Source organism: Myodes glareolus, chromosome 19, assembly GCF_982192425.1.
Source record: "Myodes glareolus chromosome 19, mMyoGla1.1, whole genome shotgun sequence".
Lineage (NCBI taxonomy): Eukaryota > Metazoa > Chordata > Mammalia > Rodentia > Cricetidae > Myodes > Myodes glareolus.
In genome coordinates, this window is record NC_142044.1 from 30703153 (window position 1) to 30721793 (window position 18641).

Consider the following 18641-nt stretch of genomic DNA (forward strand, 5'->3'; position numbering starts at 1 on the left):
ACCCTCTCTACCCAGTTGACAGAGTCACAACTGAAAACCAGAAGAGTGACTCTTCTTGGTCAACAGGCGGTAGAAGTTGTGAGCAGCCCTCAGCATGACCCCCAACACGGTCAGCTGTGCATCCTCCCAGCTGACTCTGGCAAGGCTCCAGCTATGACGCATGGCATGGGCTCACTATTCCTATCTATCATGGAGGAGGGTGGCTCACTTAGGAGGTGTTCTTTGCAGACAGACATGAGCTCAAATGGAACCCAAGGTGATGGCAGCATGAAAGGAATGGACAGGGCTGCTGGGAAGGAAAGCTCCGCTCAGAGGCACCTCTGACCAGCACAGCCTGTCCTTACCACAGTATTCGCACTCCAGGTCTCCATAAACCTTCCGGATTCTCTCGCATAGACTGGTGTTCATCTGCTTCTTCTGGAGACTGTCTAAAACCTTCATGAATGCCGTGCTGCCGGGATGATGCTCGGTGGAGGGTGTGCAAGAGTCAGACTGGCACATTACAAGGTCCCCTCCACCAGCCACCACAGGGAGGAGGTCTGAGGCCTCCACTGGGTTTGACCTGAGACACTGGTTAGAGTCAGGTTCACTGGCTGGCATAGGGACCGCATTCTGCCCTCCACCTGGAGGGCTCTGCTCGCTCTGGGCCTCTGGGTCTGGTTCAGCACTTTTGGCCTTGGTCAGCAGCAGTATGACATCTTCACCCTGAGTGTGGGCTGAGCCTCCATGCTGTGTGTCCAAGGTTGTCTCGGCGGCAGCAGGAGCCTCAGCAGAGGAGGTATCAGTTTTCAGTAAGAAATCATCTGAAACCACTCCTAGAGGGTTGAGGTCACAGGGGACCTCAGTGGTTCCTACTTTGCAGGGGGAAAGGGAAGCACTTTCAGTCTTGGGGGTGTCCAGGGGCACAGCTGGGGCAGTTGCTTCTCCAGGGGTCTCCAGTTCCCTGGGCCCTACCTCAGGCTGAGCTTCCCCAGGACAAGCCTCGTCCCTGTGCACATCTACTTCTGGGCACACAAATTCCTCAGCTGCCAGCTGGAGCTGGTCCCCCAAGGCTTCTTGCTGGATGTCCCCACCAGGCTCCAGGAGGCAGAAGCTCTGGTTGATGGAGCTGGTAAAGACCAACGTCTCCTGGGCTGTCCCATGCACCTCTCGGATGTGGGAGCGCAGCCTGATCGAGCTGACAAACTTCTTGAGACATATAGCACAGACATAAACAAAGGGGTGCTTTCTGACATGCAGTTCCAAGGCCTGGTACTTAGTGGCCCCATGGCCACAGAGCTCGCAAGCGAAGGGCCACTTGTCGCCATGGACCAACATGTGGCGGTCCCGGTCTAGCTCATTCTTGAACTTGCGCTCACAGATGTGGCAGTCATAGAGCAGCTGCCGCTTGCCCTCCCTCGTCATCAGGCGGAGCTCATCTAAGGCCTCCTTGACCTTCTTGTCCTGAGGGTCATGCATGTCCCGGATGTGCTTGATGAGGTTCTTGACATCCGAGTACTTTTTCTTGCAAAAGCGGCAGTGCTGTTTGATCTTCTTGTGCACCCGCTCAATATGCACCTTGAGGTGGCCCTTGCTGAGGCAGGTGAAGGAGCAGTAGTCACAAGAGAATTTCTCTCCAGTGTGCTTGCGCAGGTGCACGTTGAGGTTGGCCTTGATGGCGCTGGCATAGCTGCACTGGGAGCACTTGTATGGCTTCTCGTTCGTGTGGATCCTCAGATGGGCCTGCAGTGAGTGCTTGAACTTGAAGACCTTGTTACAGTATTCACAGGTGAAGATCTTCAGCTGAGTGGGACCTAGCCTAGAGATGGAAGACAGCGCCATTAACTTCTGGAGACCTTGAACCGATCCAGTGAACCGCCTACCAAAGGCTGTGCAGTCAGCTACAGGGGAGTGGGAAGAGGTGGAACACCTATTTATTCAACAAATAAGACTTGGGGGAAACAGGATAGACACAGACAATGATGAAAGAAGGTACTGGTCTTTAGGGAGCACAAGCCCTAGCGGGAGAGAAGGGAGCCCTGCAATGACCCACAACAACATGGTACTCATTGAAAGGAGTGTGTGAAGAGCAGAAAAAAGATGCCTCTAACTGAACAAAGGCTGCTGGGGAACACCTGTCATGGTAACAGCTGGGTCAAAGCTTAACAAAAATGAACGCAGTGGCCAGGGAAGGAAACAGGAACAGGGGTGTGATTTATACAAGAAAGATCACCAGGCATGTTCCAAGACTGTGTTCATTCTGGGATACCTGAACAGAAGCAAACTCAGTTTCCATGAGATTAGACATGGTGAGCTTATTCAAAAACTTTGATAATCCACACCTGCCTACTCATCCCATTCACTTCAGGGTGGCTCATGTCCTCTTTGTCACCTTGCATGGAAGGGCGCACCTGAGAGAAAGACCAAACTGTGGTCTTTATCCATGTTCTCACTTCTCCCCAGAAAAGGAGAGCACAGACGGATGGTAAGGAGTTTAGAAAAAGACCTATAGTTTGCTAGATGGTAGGGGTGTGCCTGCCTGTGGTGAGCAATAGCTAGAGAGACTTCTTGGAGCCCAGTCAGTGGTGATCAAGGTCTCAGACGGGAGAGGTTGGTGTCTAGGCAAGCTCACAGCTGACAGAACTACACTCTGTCTCCTGAAGCTGTCACACACAGCAGATGACTGACGAACTACCGTCTATCCTCTTCCACCATCACTGGGTAAGAGCTCAGAGGGGGAAAATAGCACTCTTTATTAACTTCACACACCATTAAATAAACAATTCCTACTGATGAAACCAACCAGCATGTCGAGGGCATGTGTTGGTTTTTGCCGGTATGGTGGGGAATAAAAACATGCCCTGCCTCTTGGAGCCCAATGTGGCTAGGAATACCCTGAATGAAAGAGCAGAGGTTCTGACTAATAATTAGTACTTACAAGAAAATGTGTACTGACCATTTAATTTCCACTCTCATCAACCCATTTTACACATAAAAAAAATTAAGCATCAGGGCTGGAGAGATGGCTCAGATTAAGAGCACTGGCTGCTCTTCCAGGGGTCCTGAGTTCAATTCCCAGCAACCACATGGTGACTCACAAGCATCTATAATGAGGTCCGGTGCCATCTTCTGGCGGCATACAGATATACATAATAAATAAATCTTAGAAAGAAACAAAGGAAGGGAGGGAGAAAGGGAGGAGGGGAGGGGAGGAGAAGGGGAGGGGAGGGAAGAGGAGGGGAGGAGAGTGGAGGGGAGTGGAGGGGAGAGGAGAGGAGGCGAGGGGACGGGAGGCAAGGGGACGGGAGGCGAGGCGAGGTGAGGCAAGGCAAGGAAAGGAAAGGAAAGGAACTAAGCATATGCCCAACATAAACAATTGCTTAGTGACTTGCACGCCCATAGCCTCTGGAGCATCCTCGCCCTTCCTCAGCCTCTTTGCTTCATGAAACCTCTGATGCACAGCAGCCCCTCCACAGTTTGTGCACTTGGAGAAAGCTCTTTGAGAGCAGCTTCCTCTGCTACCAAAACGGTAGGCACTGAAGTACATGACCATGCATCAGCAACAAGAACAGTGAGGGAAAGCAAGGAAGCAAGAGAGAATGCACCCCTGGAAGGTCTATCTAGGCTAGCCAAGAAGGATTTATGGCACACTAATAACTATGCAGTGCTATTAATTAGTATCATTAAATTGTGCCTACCACAGATATAAGGTCTGTATTGATGCAGCAGTTCATACAACTGTCTCTTTAAATTTAAAACACTTAAGTGGCCTGCAGTCCATAAATACTAGTGAGTACAACTCACTTGATGAAATTAAAATATTCAAATTTGAGAGCTACTAGTACTCCTACATGCTAAGCCCAAGGCTTCTTTAAGGAAAGCAATTTGGATCTTTCCCAAATGACAAAGACATCCAGAAGGTGATACATTTTATACAGAGCACTGAAGAAAGAAGTCCTGGATTCATAACATTAATTAAATAAGCAAGTCTCAGCATTTCCTCATCTATTGAGAGACCTAAATAGTCCTAAAAGAACCTTTTGTTCTTTGTTTTTATATTATTATTAGGCAAATATGTAGCAGATCTCTGAGTGGTCTGCTTTTGGAGAAGACACTAAACCTGGGCACGATGCTGAGCAGGCTCCATTTGACTTTAAGCATGAGCCATAAATGGCGACTGTGGACTAGCGCACTGAGCTGTGATGGGCAGAGAACGCTTTAGGGATTATCTTACTGCAAGTGTTTCCTATTTGGAGAGAAAAGTACTGCTGAAGAATTTTCAAAGGTCAGACCCCCTACTGCAGTAATTCCACCTCTGGGAATCTACCTGAAAGAAACAAGGGAACAGTCGATTGAAGGAATGAACTCCTTCAATGCCCATTTTTTTCATAATAGTTAAGGACAGCAATATCCTTGAAGGCTCTCACATAGACAAATACTTAGTGTTTAGACCCTGCTTACATGTTTGTCCACTGGCATCAACAGGGCCATATTCAGCTAAGACACATCTAGAAAGCAACAAGCACCCCAAGCCCTGGGAGGAGGGGCAGTTTTGGATGCCCATTAAAAGTTCTAGGTACTCATTCCTTAATGTAACAATTTCACTTGGAGTTAATTTATATTTCAGGCAGTCTTGAGAAGCATGGGAAGGAGGCTGTCCCAGAGTATGAATCAATACACTATTATCACAGAAAAATGTGGGGAGTTGACTTGCCCATGGTAGCGCATGCCTGTAATCCTCACACACAGGAGGCTGAGACAAAAGCGATGGGGTTAAGACCAGCCTGGGCTACATAAGCGGTGCCTTTTTATAAGCTGTTTAAATTACAAAAGAAACATATAGGAAGAGAAATATTTTTAAGATGTCCTAAAACTGAAATATTTTCAAAGTGCAGTAAAGTTTTTAAATGTGAAAAATAATAGTGCATTTAGTATTTTGTATGACAAAAAACAAAACATATATACATACACACACATATATATTAGTATATCGTGAAAAACTAACAAGTATATGCAGTGAACTAGCAGTAGTGAAATCTAGAAAGAACTATGGGTTGCAGGAGCTCTCACCATGAAGGTTGCTTCTGTTTTTACAGTGTGCCTATGACTACCACAGTATGTACAAAACAGGCCCTGTTTGCATCTCTTTTTATAGTTTAATGACACATTTGAATAGATAATATGCTGTGCCCTGTGAAGACAAGAGAATGCTCAGTCCCTAGGGTACAATGTTCTGCCTTGGTCTTGGAGGAAGCACTCTACTACGGCAAAATCAAGAGGTTGATTTTTTTAACTAAGCTAATGAGCTAAGACCCTTTACCGATAAGGTCATGAACAGAATTCAGACCAGCAAATGTACAGCTCTTCCCTGCTCCTTGTGAATGTTACTTACAACCTACCTCTGGTTAAGGCCCCCTGGGACAACTCACCTGCTTGACTTCATGGGCTGCTCATATGGGGTCTGCTGAATGGCATATTCTTGGTACCCTCTCCGTGGCACCAGGTCTGCTGCCGTGGTCTCGGGAGGGGCTGCTCCTGTTTCAGGGGGCCCAGCCTCCACTGGAATAATCTTGGTAGCACCTGAGATTGATACACAGTGCACTGCTTACTGAGAGGTGCTAGCAAGAGCACTGACCCTGTTCAGCAGAGTCAGTAGGTCCTGGGGACACTTACTGGAGGACTTTCCATGCAACGCACTGGTTTTCTTATTCAAATAACACATTTAGAATGTGTGAGTGTGTGAGTGTGAGTGTGTGAATGTGGGGGGTGGGGAGGGTGAGTGTGTGGGTGTGTGTAGGTGAAGATACAGTTTTTCTAGTAATGTGCCCAAATGTCTTCCTGAAGTACAGTTTTACTTGATCAAATTATGAAACAGGCAAATACACATATGTCACTTGCAAGAATTTCTCCAAAGCCACTGCTGCTAAATTTGAAGCAAATATAAAGCCACATCAAGGCAAATCAGGTGGCAGAGCAGCCAACAAAAAGGGAATGTGAGCACTCCAAATGCCTCTGATTCTCTTCCCAGGAGCAGAAATTGAAAGTTCAAAGAGAAGACCCCCCAGGGTCACCTTTGCTTTTTACTTGATAACATAAACTGACCCAAGACCATTCAGAGCAGGTAGACTTTGTGGGGGCTGAATGTGTATGTGCATGAGTGTAGGTATATGACCATGTAGGTGTGAGTATGTGTGTGTGTGTGAGCGTATGTGTACATATGCATCTATACGTGAGAAATGATTGTGTGTCAGTGTGTATGTATGTTTGCGGATGAGTCTGTGTGAGTGGGTATAAGTGTGTGAGAGAGAGTACATGCATATGTGTGAGAATGAGTAGGTGTGAGAATGGGGAGAGTGTGTGGAAGTAGTGGGAGTGTGTATTAGTGTGTGTGCATGTGTGTGAGTGTATGAGTATGAATGGTCGAGTTTGAATGTGAATGCACAGATGTGTGAGTTTGAGCTGTGAGTGTGTAAGTGGAGTCAGGGTTGAGAGCAAGTGTGTGAGAGACTCGTCTCTACTACTCGTTTCTAAAACACCAAAGGGAATTGATTATGATTTTACCCTCTTGGAATCTCAAAATACTACCATAAATTTTTAAGAAAAATTGTGGAAATTTTCTCTAGCAACCACTGAGAACAGAAAACTGTCCTCTGGGATTTTCCTTATCCATAGTAATATTTCTCTGAAGCAGAGTAGGGCAGATGGAGTGATTTTCCAGAAAGTTCAAGTAGCCTAATTTTATACGACATTTTCTCTCCTGAACACCTTACTTTGTAGTCAGGTATAAAAGAGAAAATGTATTCAGAGTTTTGAATTTGAGTGGCTACTATCAGCACTAAAAATAGCGGCTTAAAGGGAGCAGCTGTTCTGACAACCATGACAATGTCCTCATTGTATCTGAGCTAATACCCCCCATGCATGAAATATTTAAAACATTATGATAGCCTGGAATCTATCACAAACTGTTGGTGCTGGCTAGTTTTTATGTCAACGTTTATGATAGTTTAAAATCTATCAAACTGTTTGTGCAGGCTAGTTTTTATGTCAACTTTTATGATAGTTTGAAATCTATCACAAACTGTTTGTGCAGGCTAGTTTTTACATCACTTTGACACAAGCTGGGAACATCTGGCAAGAAGGAACCTCAATTAAGAAAATGCCTCCATCACACTGGCCTGGAAGCACGCTTTGGAGAACTTCCTTGACCAGTGGTTGATGTGGGATAACCCAGTTCACTGTGAACAGTGCCAACACTGGGCAGGTTTGGGTAAGAAAGCAGACTGAGCTGGATATGGTGGTGTATGCCCTTAATTCCAGCAATCAAGAGGCAGAGGCAGGTGAATCTCTGAGTCTGAGGATAGCCTGGTACTCAGAGTGAGTTCCAGGACAACCAAGGCTACATACAGAAACACTGTCTCAAAAAAACAAAACAAAAACAGGAAAAAGGAAAGAAGGAAAGCAGGCTGAGCAAGCCATGGATGAGCAAGCAAGTAAGCAGTACTGCTCCATGGTCACTGCTTGGGTTCCTGTCTCCAGGTTCCTGCCTGGTGTTCCTGCCTTGACTTCCCTCTAATGGAGGGCCACCTGAGAGGGGCAAGTTAAAATAACCCTTTCTTTCCCACGTGCTTTGGTCCATGTGATTTTATCACAGAAAAAGAAACTCCAAGGCATTCTCTTTGTCTAAAACAGTCTTTCCTTCAAGTGACCTTTAAAAAAGGAAATAAAGCATATCTGCCAGCTATGTTCATGGAAAAATAATAATAAATAGAAATGTCTAGTACTGAAAAACATTTGGTGAATACCATCAAAATGTGAAGGAGCCGGGCAGTGTCTGCCTGGCCTGCAGAACCGCTCTTGCCCTTGTATGCACTGAGTAGGGAGCTCCCAGCAAGGAGGCAGTCACTGTAGTATGACAGGGACGCCACCAGCTGAGGGGCTGGGGAGGGGCACAGAGGGACTGTTCCTGCACACCTGAGTGACAGCAGAGTTGGCCAGGAGATGGGCACGGCAGCCCCAGGGGATAATAAGGTCTGTGGTCACTCCATATGCATAGGTGACTAAACGAAGTTCCACTAGGACACCTAGCACATCGGCAATGGCCCAGTCCCACTTCCTCAGGCTTCCTCCATGCCCTCCTTCCCCAAGGACAGCTGTGTTACAGGCTCTCACTGTATCATTCCCAGCCTATCGTCAGTCACCTGGAATGGCTTCGTGAGCAGTTAAGACCACGCTGATGATGGGTTTCTTGGCTCCAGAAAGCTGCCCTGCCTCCTTTCCTGAGATCTTCTGGACTTTCTCTGTTTTCTGAGTCCGAGGTCTTTTTGGAGCCTTTTCTCGATCATCTTCTTTGTACTTCTTTTCTAGCTCAGTGTCTGACTCGTTACCTAGGGAGCAAATATCAAGATGTAGAAGCTATCCCTTAATGCCAGCTGAGGAGAAAATACGACTCTCACCAGAGGTGATGGCAAAGGACATGGCTCCCTCTGCATCCTCATATCCACCTCCATTCCGTCTCTCTCTTTTCCTGGCCCAGGCAGGACATTGAGCTAGCTTTATAAACTCAAAGCAAAGCATGTTCACTGCACCCAGATCACAGCCAAGTATCAGGAATGCACTGCTAGGCAAAGCAGCATAGCCCCTGGGCCCATTTTCATGAAGCATCACTAATATCAGCACTGGAGATAAAATGGCCTGCGATTCACAGTCCAAGAAAGTCCTTCTCTTAATCAACTTATACTTCCCAGGCACTTCCCTTGTGCCAGGCATGGTGGACACAGGACAGGAACACACCAAGCCTTCAAAGGCCTCCACTCCACAACAGACAGAGACAATGGGTATGCTTCAAAGCAGTCTCTGATCTGATTTGCATGAACAAGAGTAAAGAACAGGATGGCAGAATCTACCTGAGAGGTCAGAAAGGCTTTATGGAGATGTTAGCTATGGCTGAATGAAAGAGTGAAGGTCAATGAAGCATTGCATGGGAAATAGAGCACCAGTCAGGAGGAAGGAGCTACATGGTCTAGGAAGGGGGTGATTAAAAATGGCTGTGCTCCAGTGTAGCAAAGAACGACAAAGACAAGAGATGGATACTTGGCTGAGCATCACGGTATCCCCAACTTCATGAGAAAGAAGAAAGTGACCAAAACAGGTGTCAAGAGGAAGAGGTAAGTCCTAGAAGTCCATGATACTGTGGAATAAAATGTAGACTGTACCTGGCCTGGCCCTGCTGGGGACTCCTGGGAGGTGGGGTGATTGTCACATCTTCTGAAGACTCAAAGAAAGATAGTAGGTTCAGGTTTTTACAGGACCTGTTATTTTTCAAAGCTGATTGCTATCTGGTCTTCCTTAAGACAATAGGGAAGCCAAGCAAAACATTTAGGGCATCATGGGACCTGTTGGATCCCATGTGCATCTCTGAAAGACAATAGTGAGCCACTGAAGCCATCTAATCCAAAGAATAGCTGGGCTGGATTAAAGCTTTACATGTATGCTATACTGGAGAAAACAAAATAAATTGGCTCACAAACCATTCAAATGCATGCAAAACAAATGTATTAGTCACAGACATACAACAGCAGCCATGACAGTTCCAACCTTGGCATTAGCCTAGGAGTAAGAAGAGCCTCCACATATCAGTGAAGAACAAAGGAGCAAACACCTGGACAACAGCCCCAGCTGAAATGAAACAGGGAAGAAGGGGAGGGAGAGCTTTATTAGAATCACCATGTCTGAAATGACCCACCCGAGGATAGGGTCTCCAGGCTGTCTGGAGTGACCACTAGGAGTGATTCCACACACCCCTGAATAAGACATGAGAGTCGCGGATAGACAAGGGATGCAGCACAGTTGAGCAGACAGGCAGGTGTGAGGGTGGGCTTTGGAAAGTGCGGAGATTAAGGGGTTATCAGGGAGGTGAGACTGAAACCAAGAAGCAATGAGGCAGAGGCAGTGCAGGAGAGCACACAGGGAGGCAGGCAGAAACCAGTCTTCAGTGCTTCCTACCTCGCAAGTCAGCTCCAGTCAGTCCAAGACAATGCACCAGTGAATGCACAACAGATAACCTAGAGACCTAATTCTTAGCAAGCCATGAGGGCTGAGGTGAAGCTAAGGAGACAGAATGACCAGACTAAGCATTCACATTGTGTCCCAGAAACCAACACAGTGCTTGCCAGGTTCCTGGATCATCTCCAGACCCAAAGGAAACAGTCTCGGGTTAGTCTTTAACAGATTGGTATTAGTATTAAATATATTAACATCAAACAAGAGAGAAAGACGATAGGCGGCATCATGGATCAGAATGGCATGCTGCCCTCCAAGGCCAAGTCAAGGACCAACACTACATTACTACTGTCAGATCCCGAAAGCCACATGGTAGGCACAGCACCTAGTCTCCAAGAATGCTGGTGGAGCCTACATATTACAAAGACTGCTATTTATCATGTTTCCCAGCAATTTTTGCCTTATTTTCTAGTGGCTATATATAACAAAAACATTTTCAAAGACCTACAAACTGAGTCACAGAAGTCTTTTTGTCACCTAGATATTGGTGATACGTGCACATAAATACTACAGCAGGATATTTCGGATGCCATAAAAAGGTAGAAGAATATTTAATGGATTTTTTTAGCTTGTAAAATGATGCCTTACTCTATAACAGAGTTCACTGTGGGATACAATTCAATACGTGGGTGATACGCCAAGAATAGATATGTTGACATAAAAAAAGGGACCTGAGAATTACCATAAGCTTATCCTGATTAACAACATAAAACCACAATAAGAAAACAAGGGACACACTGCCAGTCAGGGTAAAAGATGAGGAGGTCCCACATGCTGTGGGAGATGAATGAGAGCAAACTCTCCAGGTGAACACACTGCAGAAACAAGTCAAAGCAGTTGGTGGCTGGCAGGGGGTAAAGGTTTGGAATCCACATCAGATTAAGAATGAATGATGGGACCTGAGTTGGCCTATGTAGAGAAGATGAAACCACTTCTCACCTTAACTACTGCAGCCACTGGTGCTCCCTTCTGGTTCTGGCTGCGCTGTGGTCAAGCTGCTGGTGTGCATATATATGGGTTGGTTATCTTCCCCATCATTAGGAAAAAAAAAAAACCTGGCAGAAGCAGCTTAAGTGGGAAGAAGTCTGCTTTGGCTAATAGTTCAGAGGGAACACTCCATCACAGCAGAAAGGGTATGGTGACAGGCTAGTTCCAGTACAGGGAAATGGAATGTGAGCGGGCTGGTCATATGGCTGTGGCAGTCAGAAAGCATAGAGTTTTGATCATGATCTGTAACCATCAAGGGTCACCACCAACCAGTGTCTCACCTCTGCCAGTCATGCCTCCACTCCAAGGGCACACCCTCTGTAGGAATGAGGAATACCACCTTCCTTTTCAGGAGCTGAGAATACGCTTCAGCACCCCAAGAGTCTGAGTGCTAGGGCTATAGAACCTGGGCCACAGGGGGCTGAGGGAAAACTGTCAGGGGTTCTTCCTTAATAAGCGAAATATTGCCCATAGACCTTGCCAGGTAGCTCTGTGGAACTGAAGCAAGCACTAGCCACTGAGGAGCCAAGCAGAAGCTCATTTCAATACACTTATGCTCATTAAGGAAAAGAAAGTTCACACAGCAGAGTCACTGTGTCAGCCTGGACTACTGACCCCAGACAGCTTGTTCTAGGGAAAGTTCTGTTCATATTTAAACTGGTTTTTAACTGGTGTTGTAAGATCTTTACACCACCCTCCACCCTAGTTCCTCAGTGAACCATTCTACAGTCCAAATTTAACCACGTTACTCTCCAACTTAAACCTTGTAATGCCACCCTCCTGTCTCCATTCAGAGAAAATATGACCGTCTTCATGAATTACCATAAACCATCTGTCATACTACCCACTGAGGCCAAGGCCTTGACTCCCAAGCAATACCCTCATATGCATATCTTCTCCCCAGATGGCTCCAACAACATGGGCCACAGACGGACTAATCAACCATGTTGTGTTTACTCCCTGGACCACTTATTCTTCTTCCATGAATCATCACTACAGTCTGAGGGTGACTGCTCCCCAAAGACTCATGTGCTGAAGTCTTGGTCCTTGGTGTAATGGTGCTGAGAAGTAGCAGGGTGGAAAGCTGAGGGAGCAAGGGACCAGAGGGAAAAAGGGACTGCCAAAGAGGAGGATGAAACAGTGACACTTGCAGAAAAATGAAAGAAGCTGGAGGACCGTACGATATGTGAGGTAAGCCAGACTAAGAAAGATAAATAGCACATATTTCTCTCATATGTATGTATGTGCATATAGATGTTTATATGTGTGTGCATGTATTCTTGTGTGTGTGTATAGATAGATAGATAGATAGATAGATAGATAGATAGATAGATAGATAGATGAGTGAATGGATGGATGGATGATGGATGGATGAATTGACTGATGGATAGATGAATGGATTGATTGAATGATTGATTGATTGAGGGAGAAAGGAAGAGAGAGGGAGACAGACAGATCATAGATAGATAGATAGATAGATAGATAGATAGATAGATAGATAGATAGATAGACTGAATGAAAATAGAAGGCACCATTGGGGAGGCAAGAGGTTTAAAGGAAGGGCAGAGGAGAACATAAGAGAATAGTGGGGAAGAGAAAGACAGAAACAATATATTGCATGTTTTCTTCCATCTCTCTTGTATGTGGAATATATATATAGATATATATCTATATATCTATATATATATGACATGAAAGTAAAAGAAAGATTATTTGAGGAAAGAAAGGGGACTAGTAAGAGGAAGGGAGATAAATATGACCAAGGTACAGTGTGTGTGTGTGTGTGTGTGTATGTGTGTGTGTGAAAATGCCATAATGAAATTCATAAGCTTATATGCTGACCCACAAAACTAATTGGAGGAAAATCTGAAAGGGCAGAGCAAGTGTGAATTATACACCCTTCAGTGCTCTTGGTTGGTCACCACTCTCTAGCAGACCCTGCAGCACAGCTACTAGTCCCTCACCACATACAAATAGCTACACACAACTTAAGCAGTCGGTGAGGTAGAGGCAGCACACAGTCACTCTCTAACGCTGTCACAGGCGGTCTACCATTGTCACTCTCTACCGCTGTCACAGGCTGCTAATGCTGGCGTCATGTGTCAGCATCCTGAGAATCCAACTCTTACATCTACAGTTGGGTCCATGGCTAACCTCAGCTTGTTGATTTGGGGACTCTTTCCCTAGGCAGATATAAACAAACATCTACCTCCACCTTACAAGGACGCTATCAATAGAAAACAAAGACAGAATTCTACCAAAGTCCTACTTGAAGAACCCATTAGTTTATGAGGGATCACTTAGAGAGCAAAGAAGCTGTTTACAGGGATGTGAACATCACCAACCAAAGCAGCCTTACCACTGAAAACTCTCCCTCACTCCTGCAGAGACGAGGACTGCATAGACGGAGTTCCCCATCGGCTAACCTTTCACACTCCGCAGACTCTAGCACATCTGACACTATGTGCAATTAGGGCAGAATTATGTACAAACGACCGGGAAGAACAAGCAGAAGTGGCTGAAACCTAAGGTAAGGATCCAATGGCCCTCCCAATCCATTCCCTCTGGGAGGAAAAGTTAAATGTCAACAGGCCTGATTTCAGAGTCACTTGTGAGCAGTCAGAGCTGATATGATGAAGATAACAGCCATTATGCTCGGAGAACAATCTTCTATGACACTCATCCTGGTAGGTCCCACTAGCCTAGCCCCAACCCCTGCTTCCTCGGATCACATCCAAATCAACTGCCAGCAAAAACAGCTACTTCCAAACAAAAACAAGCTAAGAGCCTCCCCCCCCCCCTCCCCGAGCTACCACAAAGAAGGACCCTTGAGTATTCTCAGTCTCCAGTTCTATATAGCCTCACAGGAGTCTCCAGTTCTATAAGGCCTCACAAGATCAATACCCTGGAGTAACCACTCTGCCTAAGAGTATCTAGAGCCTTAATACTAGGCTTTCCCATAGTTTTGGACACAAGGTGCCATACCCTGAGCATCCTGGGAAATGGTTCTCAGAGATGATCGCTGCATATCCCTCGAGGGCACTAGAATCAATAAGGCTCTGTAGAGACCTGTCAGCACACTTGCTCCAAGGCAAGTGCCTGGGGCACTTAGAGAGTAGTAAAGAACTCAGGGTGAGACAAAAGGAGGACATGAGGGCTGGCATGGAGAACTGGGCATTACCAGGCATGCAGCCCGAAGTGTATAGGAACGCCCAGCTCTCTACCACATGCCGCGTGCCTGCTTCTTGCCCCAGTTCAGCTGTGTGAATACCTAGTCACAGTCCCCTGGCTCAGAAATATTTGAGGAAAGATAACAGGGATAGGAAGAAAGAAAAGACATATTGATAGTAGGGTTGTTTATTTATTTGTTTGTTTGTTTGGGCAGCCTTCTGCTCTCTCCATTTGGACAATATAATCCTTTTTCTATTTGTTGTGGTTGGAATATAAAATGAGTTTGAACAGTTGTTCTCCAGCAGGTGGCACTGTTTCGGGGGAGGATATGGAAGCCTCAGGCCAGGGGCCTAACTAGCAGAAGTCGACCTAGGTGCACAGGGCCTAAAGGTGACATGGGCTTTTGACTCTAGTCTGAGCTCTCTGCGTCCTGATTCTCACACACCCAGCACTCCTGAGGGAACATCATGCCTCTCCTGCCATGATGTATTGTACGCTCTGAAATACTGCGACAAAATAAACCTCTCTTCCTTAAGCTGCTTCTGGCAGCAATGAGAAAAATAACCAGTACTGGTTGTTCATGAATTTCCCAGCACCCTCACCTCACCCATCTCTGTGGTTTTCAAAGTTGCATTTTCCCCACTGAAACACCACCTGGGGTAGCAGTCATGCTACCGTTGCCTTTCCCACCTCCAGCTTCCAGGCTCCCCAGCTTTACACTGGGGTCTTGCTTCCTCTGAGTTATTGACTTTGGAAACTTCTCCCTCCACCCCCAGCTACTGCCTATATTCTCTGTAACTTCCTTTTCTTTGGAAAATTCAGTAGCTCTGTAACGGAGCTACTTCTTTGGTTCTCCCTCTTGCACATGGTTGTTGGATTTAGTCCTACTGTGTGCACAATGCCAGTGGGCCAGCATGCATAGCTAACGGTCTGCTACCAGTGGAGGAAAGTCAATAGGCAAATACCACACTGTGTCTCCAGCCAGGATCGTACATGGCAGGGGAAGACTGACAATGGATGTGAGCACAAGAAACAAGTCGGTCAGCAGAGGAGGTCGCCATCCACCTGAAGCAGCGAAGGGCAGCCTTGGCAGGCCACGGAAGTGAGCATTTCTAAGTGAGGGCTGTGCTCTGGGTTGTGATGTAGCAAACATATCTCACACCTACATCCCTACAACTAACAGGTCAGGAGATCTGCGAAGACTCAACCCTTTCTCTTCTGTCTCCCTGGTCAAACAGGAGCTCAGTGATGTTGACAGCCTTCAGTCCACTCCACAGGGCAACTTCCATAGAAAAGACTGTCAATCTTAGAAGAGGAAAGTCATCCATTCCTTAAGCAAATAACAGGGAGGTCCTCCAGGTGTCTAGTGCTACACAGGGTACTAGGGACCCAGAAAAGGGCCAGGTCTGTCACCTATCCTCTGGCAGCTCAGAATCAGCCATGGGTGACAATGACTAAACTCCAGCTGCGCAGGACATTGTAGCTGCCACCGTCCCTGTCCCCTCTGCCCTTGAGGACCACTCCCAATTCCGTAGAAAGATAAGGAAATTGTAGTGCTGGGAGAGGGAGAAATAATGTAGCTCAGACTCTCCCTGATGTGTCAGACCAGCATTCGTGTAAGTTTGTCCAATTGCAAAGCATGCTTGTCCCACTGTCCTCTCCTGCCTCTGAAGCTATGCAAACCAGACAGTTAGACTAAGTGCCCGGAAAGGAGTCAACTGCGTGGGAAGTTCCGAGATGGAACAAGACCATGGTCGAATAGCCAAGCCTATACAATAAAGACCTAACAGAGTACGTCCCAGAGACAACACAGGGGCCTAGCTGATAGACTGGAACAGTTGTTCTCAGCCTTCCTAATGCCGCAGCCCTTTAATACAGTTCCACACATTGTGCTGACCTCCAACCATAAAATTATTTTGTTTCTACTCCATAACTGTAATTTTGCTACTGTTATGAACTGTAATATAAAGGGGGGGGGCGCGACCCACCGGTTGAGAATCCCTGCACTAGAAGGTGCCTGCCACAACCATCACTGCTGTCTCTGGAAAGCTGGTGGCTTACAGACAGTTCATATACTGCAGTTGCTCAGCAGCCCCCTCCCCGGCCTAGCTCACTCAGACAGGCCCAGGCCATCTGTGCTTAAGGCTAATTTGGCCAGAATAAAGACTGGTATTTGCTCTCTGTGCCTTCAACTTAGTCTCCACAAACAGCAAGAGACTATTTGTTCCTAATCACTTTATGCAGATGAGCAGCCCCACTCGAGCCTAGGCAAAAGCCTGCCATGTTCTCAATTGCACAGCTGGCTTCTAGTGCAACAGATGCAGGGCCAGGCATTTGCAATACCATTAAGGTTGTCTAGGGCATTCCCAAGTCTTCTAGCTGGGCAGCCATGTTCTTTGCTATAAAGAGGCAATTCTCTGTTCAGCAGACAAGTGTTTATTTCCCCAGCACAGAGGAAGAGTGAATATTTAGCAATAATGGCATTGCTAAAGTTGGCTCCTCACTGAGATGGTGGGACACAGGGCAGAGTGAGGGACTCCCCAACTGAAATCCAGGCTCCCTAGCTAGTCCCAACAAGAAAGTTGGGTGGGACACCTACTCTTGTTGAAGAGAATGACTGATTGATACCCTTCTCCCTTAGTATAGGATAAGTGCCTGATGAAAAATGACTGAAGAGCTAGTCTGTTTGTTTGTTTGTTTGTTTTATGGGTGCAGGGCTTCTTTTCCTGCATGTATGTCTGTGAACCACGTACATGCAATGCCTGCAAAGGCAGAAGGTAGTGGATGTCCCAGTACAAGAGTTATAGATGATTGTGAGCAGCCATGTAGGTGCTGGGGAAAGGATCCAGGTCCTCTAGAAAAACAACCACTGCTCTTAACTGCTAAGCCATCACTCCAGTCCCAAGCTGATGTCTTTTAAGAAACACAACTAAGTTCTAAAAGTAGAGACAGCAAAGGTAGATGGGGTGTGGCGTGCAGATCAAACTCCAGTTCTTCCCGATGCTCTCTGCAGATGTGTGTATGGTTACACATGCTGTTTGAAGCTAGAGTGCTTCCAAAGGTCAATTCCCCAAAAGCTTAGTCTCCAGCCTGTGGCACAGTGGATGCGGAGGGACCTCTAACGGGAGAGAGCAGTCTGGTGAAAAGTCAGGTCAGTGCCATGAGCCCCAGCCCATTCTGAGACTCTTTGCTTCCCCAAACCTAGTGAGAGTTAAGTAGTTTTGCTCTACCAAATGCTCCCCCTTCCGACCCACCCCATGAGGTACTGTCTTATCATAGGTCCAAAAAGAGCAGAGTCAAATGACTACAGATTAAAACTCTGTGACCCAAAGTAAATTTTTCCTCTTTATAACCAGTTATCACAAGTGACAGAAAATCAGTTATCATCATGACAGAAAAAAAAAACATATTAGCATATATAGTTAATCCTAAGGGATTGTTTTCAAACTGTATTAAATGTTTAAAATGACTTTTCAGCAGGTTCTAGAGAAAATTCTCATCAATAGCTGAAATATAACTGAGATACTTAAGATTTAGGACAAACTAGGGAGATGTCAAACCCCTACAACCTTTTCTTGGTCCCAACCGATGAGCTGTGTCATCAGGAAGGAGCAGAAGGCAGCATGAGCCCCATCAGCAGCTGTGGGGTTCACAAAAAAAAAAAAAAAAAAAAAAAAAAAAACAGCTAGCAATGGCCTGTGCCACCTGGCACCCGGTCCTTTTCCTGCACTCAGTATCACAGGTGCTGATGCCTCGGTCCCTGAAGGCAGAGCATGGTCAAGAGCCATGACCAGAACTCAACTCTATTCCTACACAAAGCATGTGTCTTCTTAAGTCGACTGGTTCATATATCTTTTTCCCTTCCAAGGCTTTTATAAAGAACTAGGTCCTTAGTCAAAGTCCCCTTGTCTATCAAATGTCATACTTCAGCATTGTGTGACTCCAGCTATGTCTACCAGCACACTGGGATGGTGACTTTCAAACACTTTTTAGTAGGAGGACCTTTTCAAGTGACCTCCTCAGGCAATTTCAGTGTCATCAATCAATTCAGACATGCCAACTAAAGTAGATGTAGTGGATGGGGATCCAATATCACTCTCTCACTGCTTCACACATCCGTCCTCGGTCTCTGCAACCCCATCCTCTGAGCACTTCTGAAAAGCCCTGGTAATGCTGTCAAAACTGCTGGATTAGGACGTGCTGGGTACTTGGCCAAATGTCACTGGATATAAAAGTCAGCTTTGAGAAGGCATGGCAGCGACCGCCAGATACGATGTCAAGGGCATCACAGATGAGATCCTGTTCTGTCTTTCCACTGGAGACATTTAGAACTCTCTAGACCTACGAGCAGCATCTGCAGAATAGCCACTGTGAGACTCACGAGAGAACATTGGCAGTGTCTTCTCACACAGTGAAGCAAGCACACATGAGAGGCTCTCAGGAAT

General features: G+C 46.3%; 1 protein-coding gene across 1 annotated transcript in view; it reads right to left on the minus strand.

The window, feature by feature from the left end:
* Zfat (zinc finger and AT-hook domain containing) overlaps nucleotides 1-18641 on the minus strand; it is a 175622-nt gene that overhangs the window by 99856 nt on the left and 57125 nt on the right. The window contains exons 4-6 of the mRNA XM_048457183.3: nucleotides 8178-8363; nucleotides 5409-5559; nucleotides 345-1798 (exon numbers count right to left, since the gene is read on the minus strand). Of these exons, the coding sequence (XP_048313140.3) occupies nucleotides 345-1798; nucleotides 5409-5559; nucleotides 8178-8363 (1791 nt within the window). The remainder of the gene's footprint in view (nucleotides 1-344; nucleotides 1799-5408; nucleotides 5560-8177; nucleotides 8364-18641) is intronic.